This window comes from Eptatretus burgeri, chromosome 9 (assembly GCF_056783735.1).
Source record: "Eptatretus burgeri isolate ZD-2024b chromosome 9, Ebu_testis_v1, whole genome shotgun sequence".
NCBI lineage: Eukaryota > Metazoa > Chordata > Myxini > Myxiniformes > Myxinidae > Eptatretus > Eptatretus burgeri.
Genome location: NC_140969.1, coordinates 6,610,378 through 6,622,416, shown reverse-complemented (window position 1 = coordinate 6,622,416; position 12,039 = coordinate 6,610,378). Strand labels below are relative to the sequence as shown.

General features: G+C 45.2%; 1 protein-coding gene across 6 annotated transcripts in view; it reads left to right on the top strand.

Moving 5' to 3' along the window:
* RALGAPA1 (Ral GTPase activating protein catalytic subunit alpha 1) overlaps positions 1-12,039 on the top strand; it is a 207,957-nt gene that overhangs the window by 44,300 nt on the left and 151,618 nt on the right. For all 6 annotated transcript variants that reach the window (XR_015061424.1, XM_085893990.1, XM_085893992.1 and 3 more), the window contains one exon: positions 3,972-4,155. Coding sequence is in view for 5 of the 6 variants with exons in the window: in XM_085893990.1 (XP_085750116.1) it covers positions 3,972-4,155 (184 nt within the window). In the remaining variant the exon portion in view is untranslated. The remainder of the gene's footprint in view (positions 1-3,971; positions 4,156-12,039) is intronic.

The following is a 12,039-nucleotide window of genomic DNA, read 5'->3' as shown; positions in this document are numbered from 1 at the left end:
AGGTCATGTGTCCATTGAAAATCGTTATGCTGACCATACCTCGAGTTAGAAGCATCAAATGCAGGCTCGCTCGCGCACTCTCTCTCCCCTCCGTTCTCTCGTCCCCTCTCTCTCTCTCGTCCTCTCTCTCTCTCTCTCCCCCCTCTCTCTCTCTCTCTCTCGTCCCCTTTCTCTCTCTCTCTCTCCCTCTCGTGCTCGTGCTCTCCCTCTCTCGTGCTCTCCCTCTCTCGTGCTCTCCCTCTCTCGTGCTCTCGTGCTCTCCCTCTCTCGTGCTCTCCCTCTCTCGTGCTCTCCCTCTCTCGTGCTCTCCCTCTCTCGTGCTCTCCCTCTCTCGTGCTCTCGTGCTCTCCCTCTCTCGTGCTCTCCCTCTCTCGTGCTCTCCCTCTCTCGTGCTCTCGTTCTCTCTCTCTCGTTCTCCCTCTCTCGTGCTCTCCCTCTCTCGTGCTCTCGTGCTCTCCCTCTCTCGTGCTCTCCCTCTCTCGTGCTCTCGTTCTCTCTCTCTCGTTCTCTCTCTCTCGTTCTCTCCCTCTCGTTCTCTCCCTCTCGTTCTCTCCCTCTCGTTCTCTCCCTCTCGTGCTCTCCCTCTCTCCCTCTCGTGCTCTCCCTCTCGTGCTCTCCCTCTCTCCCTCTCGTGCTCGCCCTCTCTCCCTCTCGTGCTCTCCCTCTCCCCCTCTCGTGCTCTCCCCTCCCCCTCTCGTGCCCTCCCTCTCCCCCTCTCGTGCTGTCCCCCTCCCCCTCTCGTGCTCTCCTCCTCTCTCCCTCTCGTGCTCCCTCTCTCCCTCTCGTGCTCTCTCTCTCCCTCTCGTGCTCTCCCTCTCCCCCTCGTGCTCTCCCTCTCCACCTCTCGTGCTCTCCCTCTCCCCCTCTCGTGTTCTCCCTCTCCCCCTCTCGTGTTCTCCCTCTCCCCCTCTCGTGCTCTCCACCTCACCCTCTCCCACCTCTCTGTCTCCCTCTCTGTCTCCCTCTCTGTCTCCCTCTCTGTCTCCCTCTCTGTCTCCCTCTCTGTCTCCCTCTCTGTCTCCCTCTCTGTCTCCCTCTCTGTCTCCCTCTCTGTCTCCCTCTCTGTCTCCCTCTCTGTCTCCCTCTCTGTCTCCCTCTCTGTCTCCCTCTCTGTCTCCCTCTCTGTCTCCCTCTCTGTCTCCCTCTCTGTCTCCCTCTCTGTCTCCCTCTCTGTCTCCCTCTCTGTCTCCCTCTCTGTCTCCCTCTCTGTCTCCCTCTCTGTCTCCCTCTCTGTCTCCCTCTCTGTCTCCCTCTCTGTCTCCCTCTCTGTCTCCCTCTCTGTCTCCCTCTCTGTCTCCCTCTCTGTCTCCCTCTCGCGCTCCCTCTCGCGCTCCCTCTCGCGCTCCCTCTCGCGCTCCCTCTCGCGCTCCCTCTCGCGCTCCCTCTCGCGCTCCCTCTCGCGCTCCCTCTCTGTCTCCCTCTCGCGCTCCCTCTCTGTCTCCCTCTCGCGCTCCCTCTCGCGCTCCCTCTCTGTCTCCCTCTCTGTCTCCCTCTCGCGCTCCCTCTCGCGCTCCCTCTCGCGCTCCCTCTCGCGCTCCCTCTCGCGCTCCCTCTCGCGCTCCCTCTCGCGCTCCCTCTCGCGCTCCCTCTCGCGCTCCCTCTCGCGCTCCCTCTCGCGCTCCCTCTCGCGCTCCCTCTCGCGCTCCCTCTCGCGCTCTCTCTCGCGCTCTCTCTCGCGCTCTCTCTCGCGCTCTCTCTCGCGCTCTCTCTCGCGCTCTCTCTCGCGCTCTCTCTCGCGCTCTCTCTCTCTCGCGCTCTCTCTCTCTCGCGCTCTCTCTCTCTCTCGCGCTCTCTCTCTCGCACTCTCTCTCGCGCTCTCTCTCTCGCTCTCTCTCTCGCACTCTCTCTCTCTCTCTCGCACTCTCTCTCTCTCTCGCACTCTCTCTCGCACTCTCTCTCTCTCTCGCACTCTCTCTCTCTCTCGCACTCTCTCTCTCTCTCGCACTCTCTCTCTCTCTCGCACTCTCTCTCTCTCTCGCACTCTCTCTCTCTCTCGCACTCTCTCTCTCTCTCGCACTCTCTCTCTCTCGCACTCTCTCTCTCTCGCACTCTCTCTCTCTCTCTCGCACTCTCTCTCTCTCGCACTCTCTCTCTCTCGCACTCTCTCTCTCTCGCACTCTCTCTCTCTCTCTCGCACTCCCTTCCCGCAACCTCTCGCACCCTCTCTCTATCTCACCTTTTCATGTGAGCTTTGAGATCAAACATAACAGTGGCTTGTCTCACACAGGAGGCGGCATATCCATTGACACATTCGCGTTCAATTATACACTCTCTCTTTTTTTTGTCTCATTTAATTCACGTTCCAAGGACAAAATCAATTTATGGTTATGTTCAAGTTAGTCGGGGCTGTTTCTGATTGCATGTTTGTCCAAACCTCGATCTACCATAATCTAGTGTGGCCTTAAGGTCTTTTCACCTGTTTCCAGTAAAACATTCGTTCTTAAACTATTTTAATATACAGGTTTTATTGTGCAGTACTGCACTTAAAATTATTAATTCGTCATTGTATCTGTATGCGCTCCATCATTCTCCTGAGAGTCGGTGTTTCCGCAGAGAGGGAGATGCGAGAAATTCCTTTGGGGTACAGCGACTTTCAGGCCACTCTGTACACTGTTGATCCTAAGGCATTGAAAAAATTGTGAAATGGATGCAAAAATCACAAAAATCAAAAGCAGCAGAGCAATAAAATACCGTAAGGTTTCATTTGCATTAAAAATACATATTACAAGTGATAAATATGTGGTTTTAATCTACAAGTGGGACACATTCACCTTTTGTGAAAAGAGTTGCCGAGACGTATACCCCGGCGAGGCTCTGCATTGTCAAATGCACTGTCTTGTTTCTCTTTTTGTTTTTTTTAATTGAATTTGTTTTTTTTTTGCTGATGCATCGACATTCATTTAATTTGATCCTGATTTAATCTTTGTCAACCGCAAGCATATTTTTTTGTTACTCGAGTCGAGGAGCAATATGAAAAGCACTTCCAGTACCTGGTTTTTATTTTTTTATTTTTGCTTCGAACTAATAAATCAGTTGTATTGTATTATATTTTTCAATTATGCACCCAGTGGATCACGAAACGAAAGACACCATGTATACAACATCAAGTTTTGTACATGGTGTCTTGCGTCCTGATCCATTCAGTAAACTAGTACTAGATCTTCCTTGAGCCTCGACGATGTATACAAAATAAAAATGTATGGGACATTAATATGGCTCATAATCCCTTTCCTCCTCTTTACCCTTCTCCTACCCCTCTTTACCCCTCCCTCCTGCCCCCTATTTACTGCAACCTCTCTCTCCTCTTTACCCTCTCCTCTCTCCTATTTACTCTCTCCTCTCCCCTCTTCCACCCCCTATTTCACCCTCTGTTTCCCCTCCCCTCTCCTCTGCCCCCCCCCGTTCTCCGTCTGTTTCCCCACCTCCCTTTTCTTTTCTGCCTCTCCTGTCACTCTCCCCCTGTCCATTCAGAGAGGTTATGTGATGAAATGGTTGAAACCTTGGTGACAGTTTCCAGCTGATTATTTGTAAGGACTGTTATTAAGTTGAGGACTTCTTCAGATTTATCTTTCCCCACTGCACATGTAGGTTTGATTTCTGTAAAAAGAAGTTTATAAATCATTCACCACTTGTATCATCTTTCTTGCACACTCAGTTTTGCTAATATAGGTATATTTGAATCGAGTGCAAGCAAATATTACTCGTATTGTTAGTTGGTTTGTTGTCAGCATTATTAAAGTCCTTTTCTTTTCCCAATTTTATTTCTCACCACCACTCCCCCTGAAAAAATGAAGATGCAAGTAGCCACCCTTGGATTATTGGTGATTGGAAAAATAGTTTGTTTGTTTTTTTTTCCAGCAGGTCAAGTTTATTTCCAATTTTTGTTTTCTGGTTTGAAATGCATTTTGACATTGTAGTTTGGAAAGGCCAATTTATTTGCCTAATTTCTGTTGGTTATGCACCTTGGTCAGCTGCGGCAGGAAGGTGTGCGCCTCTTCCTGCTTTGGGCACAAGCATTGCAGGAGAACTGTGGAGAAGAACAGTTACTGTTGTTTGCCAGCCTTGTCCCTGGCTTTCCATGGCCTTGTTCTGATCAAGGCCCTCATTCTTTGGAGAACCTCATCAATCCTCACCTGGGCACACATGAGGGCACAGGTATACTGCATCAAAAGGAATTTATCTTTCCACAAAAGGAGGACACCACTCAAAAATGGTCCCCAGAGTAACACCACACACTTTAAGTTCTCTCAGGAAAAACCTTGTCCAGGAAATTGCCATATTAATTATTACAGTGCTTCTTTACACATGATGACATCATTTAAAAAGGTGATACATAACTATTTTTCTCAACGCTGTTTGATAAAGCCCGCCACACACTCGCTGACACAATACAACAGGATTGTCACAGTTTAGAGTTAATTATGGATTTTTACCTCCCAAACCCCCCACCTCCCCTCCTTGCATTGGATTGTTTTCATCACACACGTTATGTTTTCATCTTTCTTGGAAACACATGTTATGGCTATTTAAAAGAAATCTGAATGCCACAAAGTTTCAGAGTATGTTTAACAAGGTTTATTACTTCAAATGTAAGGTATCCTTCAAACAACCTCAGTCGTGCATCTTCATGAATAATACATGTCACAAATGATGAATGGTTGTTTATTGCCGGAACAACGTATTTTCTTTTCTTACTCAAGGTTGTTCATCAGTTCGGATGGGTTTGAGTACAATGAAAAATTCCCTTTAAAATCAGGCCAACGCAAGGCTTCTCAGCACACAATGTAAAATGTACTTTGAAAGCAGTACTCACGTGTTTGATGAATCTCTGGGATGTGAATTGGTTAACCAGACTCGGTGGTGTAATGGTTATAATGTCTGCTCGGAGTCGGGGAGGTCGGTTCGGAAGGCAGTGGCAAGCTACCTGGTGTAAATTTTGCCAAGAAACTGCTTTGGAAACTGCCAATAATCGGAATTTGGTTTCAAAAAAATTCAAACTTTTTCATGCAATTATAATGAATTGTTAGTAATATACAAAGAATGAGCATGGTTTTTAGTTTCAATGATTGTTTGAGGCATTACGGTAAAAAATGTATTCTGGGCAGAACCTTAGGCCATTGCGCAGTCTGCATGGCGTCGTCGTGGGAGTGATCGTTTCAGCCCTGCGATGGAGAGACACGCTGTTGCACGTGGTCAACGCATCATTTCGGTGGACTGCACTAAGAAATGGCAGCACGACTCATTTCTGAATGGTCAATGTCAGGAAGTGAATCTGAGAAAGCGTTTTCCGGCGTAGAATCTTGTGACGATTGTGTTGCAGTACGTGCTGTAAAGCCAATTAAGCCATACATGTATGAGCCTGAGATGGAAAGTGGAGAGTGATCTTCGACAGTGAAATACCGGGTCTTCATTACAATCGGGGAGAGACTCGATAACAATAACAACTGAGGAAAGTCCACATTGTTCGCGGTTTATGAAGACTGACTGTCATGGGGCTTTCTTCGTCAGTCGGTCTTGCGTGCGATTTATTTCCTGTGACCCTCTTTGCGAGACTGTGGCCTGAGGCCTATTTGAAACTTTCATTTCTTAGGGTTTTTAAAGTTCATGATCTTGCCAGTGCGCTATTTTCAGCTTTTGGCACACCGCAAATGTGAACGGCTTCTTTAAGTCTAGGCTGCGCCATCGAGGGCCCTATGTTGCATATGTGCTTGGTGTGTTGCTGGCACATCGCAAACGTGAACGGCTTCTTTGAGTCTAGGCTGCGCCATCGAGGGCCTTATGTCACATACGTGCTTGGTGTGTTGCTTACATAATAATTCAATCGGTTTGGTATGTAAGTGATTGACATCGTGGCTGCGTCGAGATGCCCAAACGCCCTGTGGAACGAGGAGAGGAAGATCCTCGGGGCATGGTGAAAGAGTAGGAAGGGGTCAAGGAGCTTTGTTACACAAGCACTAACATTGCTGACGGTCGAACTGAGTGCCGAAAGATCATTGTGAGAAGCGTTTACTCTTTTTGTGAACTGTAAATAGGCACCACTTTAATCTCTTAATGCGAATGGGAGGAACAGGACAGAAAAAAGGGGAGGGAAATGAGCAGAAGTGAGGGAATAAGTGGGTTGAGATTGAGGGATGAGGGGCATTGAGTTGAGAGGGGGGGAGAGGAGTTTGGTGAAGAGGGATAAAATGTGAGCAATGCAGGTTGGCGGGGGGGGGGGCGAATGGAGAAGGATTCTTTCTATAACTAAAGCCAAAATACCTCACCAACTATTCATGAAAGACGCCACGGGATATTTAATGTGTACCAACCAGTGCTGCCAGAAGGGTCCTCTGGCTTAACGGCTTTCCGATGGATGAGCGCACACCTTGATTGATGTGCCACCCTCCATGCAAAATACCAGCATGACAGTCCATAATGGATGTAGAACGTTAATTGAAGAAAACCAACCGCCATGGGAAGGAAGGAGAACCTGACGGTTTTGAGGAATTAACCCTTCATTAGCAAAAGAGGGTGATGGCAGAATGCGACAGTTGATTTAGGGTGGGAGGAGTGAGTTGGGTCAAGTGGGGCTGAGAATCACTCATTTTGATGCGGGAGGGGTGTCAGGGTTCAGGTGTCAAAGATCAAGGAGACTCGGAGAAAAGGGGAAAAATAGGGAAACCAACAAGAAGAGAAAGAGACATTTAATAAATAAAATAAAGCGACCTGAAAAACTAATAAACATTGAAACGACGAAAACATTTAAAATGCAAAGGGGAGCAAAGTGGAGGAGGAGAGCTGGGTCAAGGTTTAAACCCAGATTGGACGGCTCAAAGGCAAGTACGCAATACCAATACTCCCAGCCCCAGATCCATAAAACGATTTTATTTAGAAAAAAATTTTTTTTAGCTCCATAAAAACACGTCACTTAGAATGGGGCAAAGTTTGCTTGTCTCAGAACAAACAGAAGGGGTGCAGCCACTGAGATAAAGATTAAACTACAGCTTTTGGCTACAAAAACAAGTTGGCACAGTGAGGCATGAAATTGTTACTGGAAATTCTGATTAGATAGTTAATGAATGGCTTCACCATGCATGGAGCTTAAATAAAGGACCCACAGATCATGTAAGTACCCCTGATTGTCTCATGGAAACGTTTCACGGCTGGCAGGCTGAAAAACAGCAGATGACATTCAATGAGCTTATTGTGCTGAAAAGTAGTGGTTTGTTTATTGTCTTCCAAGTCACTGACTTTTTCGGCCCAGTCTCGATGTTTCAATGGTGTGGACGCGATAACAGTTGGTGACTGAAGATGCTGGATTCTCTTTAAGAAAATGCTGCATTAATTCCTCGAGCAACATGCCTTCACTGATTGACACTGTCAGAAGCAATAAGATACAGGGGCTGTTGAAGCTTGATAGCAACCATTGAAATGGCTCCCAGTGTATAAAACACAACTTTGTGTTTTATCATTCCAAAACAAAAATAAAATATTTCAACAGCTGCCACTGCAGATGTAAAACCACCAAGGGTTTGTTTTTTTACTTTCTGTTATTTGTGGTGAACATCTGTCACTGAATTTTATTGGCTCACTTTGTTTAATGTGGCAGCGAAGATGGGGCAACTTCGGTGGAGGAGGTTATGTGTTCACCACCTTTCTGTCTTTGTTACTTACGAAATCTTTAGATTTCGTAAGTATATTGATGACTTCCGTCATCTGTTTGTGTGTTTGTTTGTTTGTTTGTAGGCACGATAACTCGAGAACGGAAGAAGCTACCAATGTCAAATTACACCACGTGATTCATGAGGGTGATGGCTAGTGCTGATTAGATTTTGGTCAAAATCGGTCAAAGGTCAAGGTCACAGTGAGGTCAAACATTCGATTTTTGATGGTTTGGTACAGAATCATCGTAGAAACTTCTGGTTTGCGTCGCTACCTTCTCGAGAGACAGCTTTTATTAGACAATGTCAGAGGTCAAGTTGACTATTTCGTAAGTACCAGTCTATGACTGCTTGTTTGTCAGTTTGTTTGTGTGCAGGATGTCTCAAAAAGTTGTGGACGGACCTGGATTAAATTTTGTGGACAGGTTGCGTGTGTGATGAGGACAAAATGATTAGATTTTGGTGAAGATCCAGATCCGGATCTGATAATTTTTTAAAGTGATTCTTCACCATTGATAATGCAAAACCAATACACAGCATGATATCTCTTAAAGTTGTGGACGGATTCGGCCGAAACTTTGTGGACATGCTGGGTATGTGGTAAGGACTAATTGATTTAATTTTGGTGAAGATCCGAATCCAGATCTGGATACTAGAATTATTTGATTTTTTTCAAAGTGATTCTTCACCATTGAGAGAGAGGGCTCAAAAACGATGTCGTACTGTATAGCATGATATTTCAAAAATGTATTGGGCTCGATATGTTCTCATGGATCAGGCATTACATGGTGGAGGTATGCGCTCTACCGAGTGCCCTTCTAGTTTAAATTGTTGAAAAGTAAATGCTCTATCGTTCATTCTGCTGATTGAATCACTTCTGGTTTGGGAATTTTTCTGTGTGTGTGACACACACACCACAACACAACACAACACAACACAACACAACACAACACAACACAACACAACACAACACAACACACCACACCACAACACACCACAACACAACACACCACAACACACCACACCGCAACACAACACACCACAACACACCACAACACACCACAACATAACACAACACAACACAACACAACACAACACAACACAACACAACACAACACAACACAACACAACACAACACAACACAACACAACACAACACAACACAACACAACACAACACAACACAACACAACACAACACAACACAACACAACACAACACAACACAACACAACACAACACAACACAACACAACACAACACAACACAACACAACACATACACACATTTGTCAGGAATGAAAGATGATATTTCCACGTGTTGGTCAAATCTGCTGCTGTCCCCTCATTACTGCGAAGTTTTCTGAACTGCATTTGTCATGTTTTTCTGTGATATTCCATTTCAATATCTTCGTCCCTCTGTTGATGTTATATCCCTTCCAATTTTGTGTGTTAAATTATACCTTGTGCCGTTTTTGTCATTTGTCATCGTGTTGTACAAAGAAGCGTTTATATTCGATGAAGATTCAATCTGGAAATATTGTAAAAAGAGGGGAAGGTAGAATGGAGAGCAGGAATGTATCGGCAGAAGGAAATTCTAGTAGAATAAGATATTTTTATTTTGTGTTTTTATTTCTTACAACTTTCCAATCGAGATTTCTCCCAATTGTCCTGCAGCGTAGTCTGATATTTCAGATCAATTGTTCAAATTTGCATAAAAGTACCAAAATTGGTACACATGTAGAATAATGGATTCCGAACAATTTCAGATATGGAGCCACCCGAGATTGTGCCTTGGTCAGCTTCGGCGACCATTTTCCAAAATGGCCACCATTGTACTTTTGCGAAATTGGCTATATGCTCTTATTTTCTTATTGTATTAGTAGTAGATATAAGGAAAGTGTAAAATTCAGTAAATTGACCATGAAAAGGCATATTCAAATATTGAGCCAGTATTTTCGGTAAAAAAGCCATTATTTGATTTGTAAATTGCAGCTCTCCTGAAACTTTTCACTGAAAAGTACCCATTATTGCCTGAAGAACAAGAGTCAAATGATATTCATCACATTCAATGGGTTTGGAATCAACAAAAATTGCATTATAGATTACATACTTTACTCTGTTTTGAAAAGGGAACTGATAATCGTGATAATGACAAACTCAGAAAATGTAGTCAAATTATTACACACTTCACTTTGAAGCGGCTACGGTTTATTGTCTACTACCATTCTACCAGGACACATGGTACACGCATACATCAGTCGAGTTCAACATGAGTTTCTGAGCTCAAGTGTACTGGCTCTGGATCAAGAAGTCAACACTTTTACAAGCAATGCGACTTTGCATTTGCACATTCCAAGCCAGGCCGATATCTCAGTCTGTGTCTATTGCGTCTGTCTACTGGCATTCTCCTTCACAAGCACACAGTCCAGTGCATTGCAGATTAGCCTTCTTGCATTTGCAGCAGTTTCTACAGCCTTTTTTGCAGCCGCACGACACCAGCTCGAAGCAGCTTTTTGAAGCCTCAGGGAGTGTGGTCCAGAGCGGTTCGTAGGACCCATCCTCTGTTTGCCGCCAGCCCCAGCTTGTTGGTGATGGAAGCACGGGTTGAGGGACCAAGACCTGCCCCCAGACATAGCCACCCTGGAAGACTGATCTCTTCACATGCTGTTCCAAAGCATCGTAGGTAGGTGGGATGCGCTGGACGGAGTTCCTCTTGGCGAAGAGTTTCTTTCTGGCCTCGTTGACGTCCGTATATGGACTGGTGCGGTCATAGAGGAGCACCACAAACCTTTCAATGCAGTGCATTGTGTCATCCTGGATGTTGACTGGTGTGGTGGTCAGGGTCACAAGAGAATCTGTCAGTTCTGGAAACGAGTTCCATGTGGCCCAGGCAGATTTCTTCCCATGCCCCACGAATGCTGATACCGTGTCACATCCGGTCATGGCGTGGAAGACAGGGAGGGCAAGTGCCTTCTGTGGACCGAGGGAGGCAGCTATTTCATGGGCAGGGATGTAGCGGAGTTCTTGTCCGTCTCAAAGGCAATCCAGAGTTCATCCACGCATGGTAGTGCCTGGGCTACCATCACCGCCAAGACGACGACGTCGGTGTCTACGGTTCGAACTTGAATTCGACGGTGGTCATGTTCTGCAGCATGGGCCACATGTAGCATGATGCGAGTGTCTGCCTCTTCTTGACCGCATGGAGCCAGAGAGCTACCACCACCACCACCACTACCACCACCACAACAAAATACTTCTGAACCTGTCACTGATGCTGTGTGCGAAAATGGATTTTCCCATAAAAATGACCATTTTTCCCCGATACAATGGTTGGAAATATAATAAATCAACACAAATGACATTTGTATTGTTTTCCTTTGTAAATGCACATCACATGGAGTATTTATCACCTCTGAGAAACCTACAAAGAGAATAACAATGACAGATATCCCATATTGTTAAAGTAGAATGGTGGCCATTTTTAGAAAAAAGCTGACCAAGGCAAAATCTCGAGTGGCTCCATATCCAGAATTGTTCAGAATACATTAGTCAACATATGTACCAATTTTGGTGCTTTTCTGAAAAGTCGAACAATTGGTTTGCTATGCTGCAGTACTACAATGGCAAATCCTTCTGTACTTGGTGATGACGAACTTCCCCATAAGTTTCTCCTGGCTATTCCTTTGCTCCAATTGGTTCATCTGATCATGTGTTTGTGAAAGTCAACATCGCTCTGACTATTCTCAGAGAGCTACCTCAGCGCCGGCGAGTCAGGCATTTCACTCAAGCAGATTGGCTGGGACTGCAAGCAGCCATCTCTCTTCAGGACTGGTCTCCCATGTCTACTGCCCCTGATGTTAACTCATCCTGGGAATTATAACAGATTCTCTATCTCTATCTCTATCTCTATCTCTATCTCTATCTCTATATCTATATCTATATCTATATCTATCTATCTCTCTATATCTATATCTATCTATCTATCTATCTATCTCTCTCTATATCTCTCTCTATATCTCTCTCTATATCTCTCTCTATATCTCTCTCTATATCTCTCTCTATATCTCTCTCTATATCTCTCTCTATATCTCTCTCTATATCTCTCTCTATATCTCTCTCTATATCTCTCTCTATATCTCTCTCTATATCTCTCTCTATATCTCTCTCTATATCTCTCTATATCTCTCTCTATATCTCTCTCTCTCTCTCTCTCTGTATCTCTCTCTCTCTCTCTCTCTGTATCTCTCTCTATATCTCTCTCTCTATATCTCTCTCTATATCTCTCTCTATATCTCTCTCTATATCTCTCTCTATATCTCTCTCTATATATATCTCTCTCCATATATATATATCTCTCTCCATATATATATATATCTCTCTCTATATATATCTCTCTCTATAT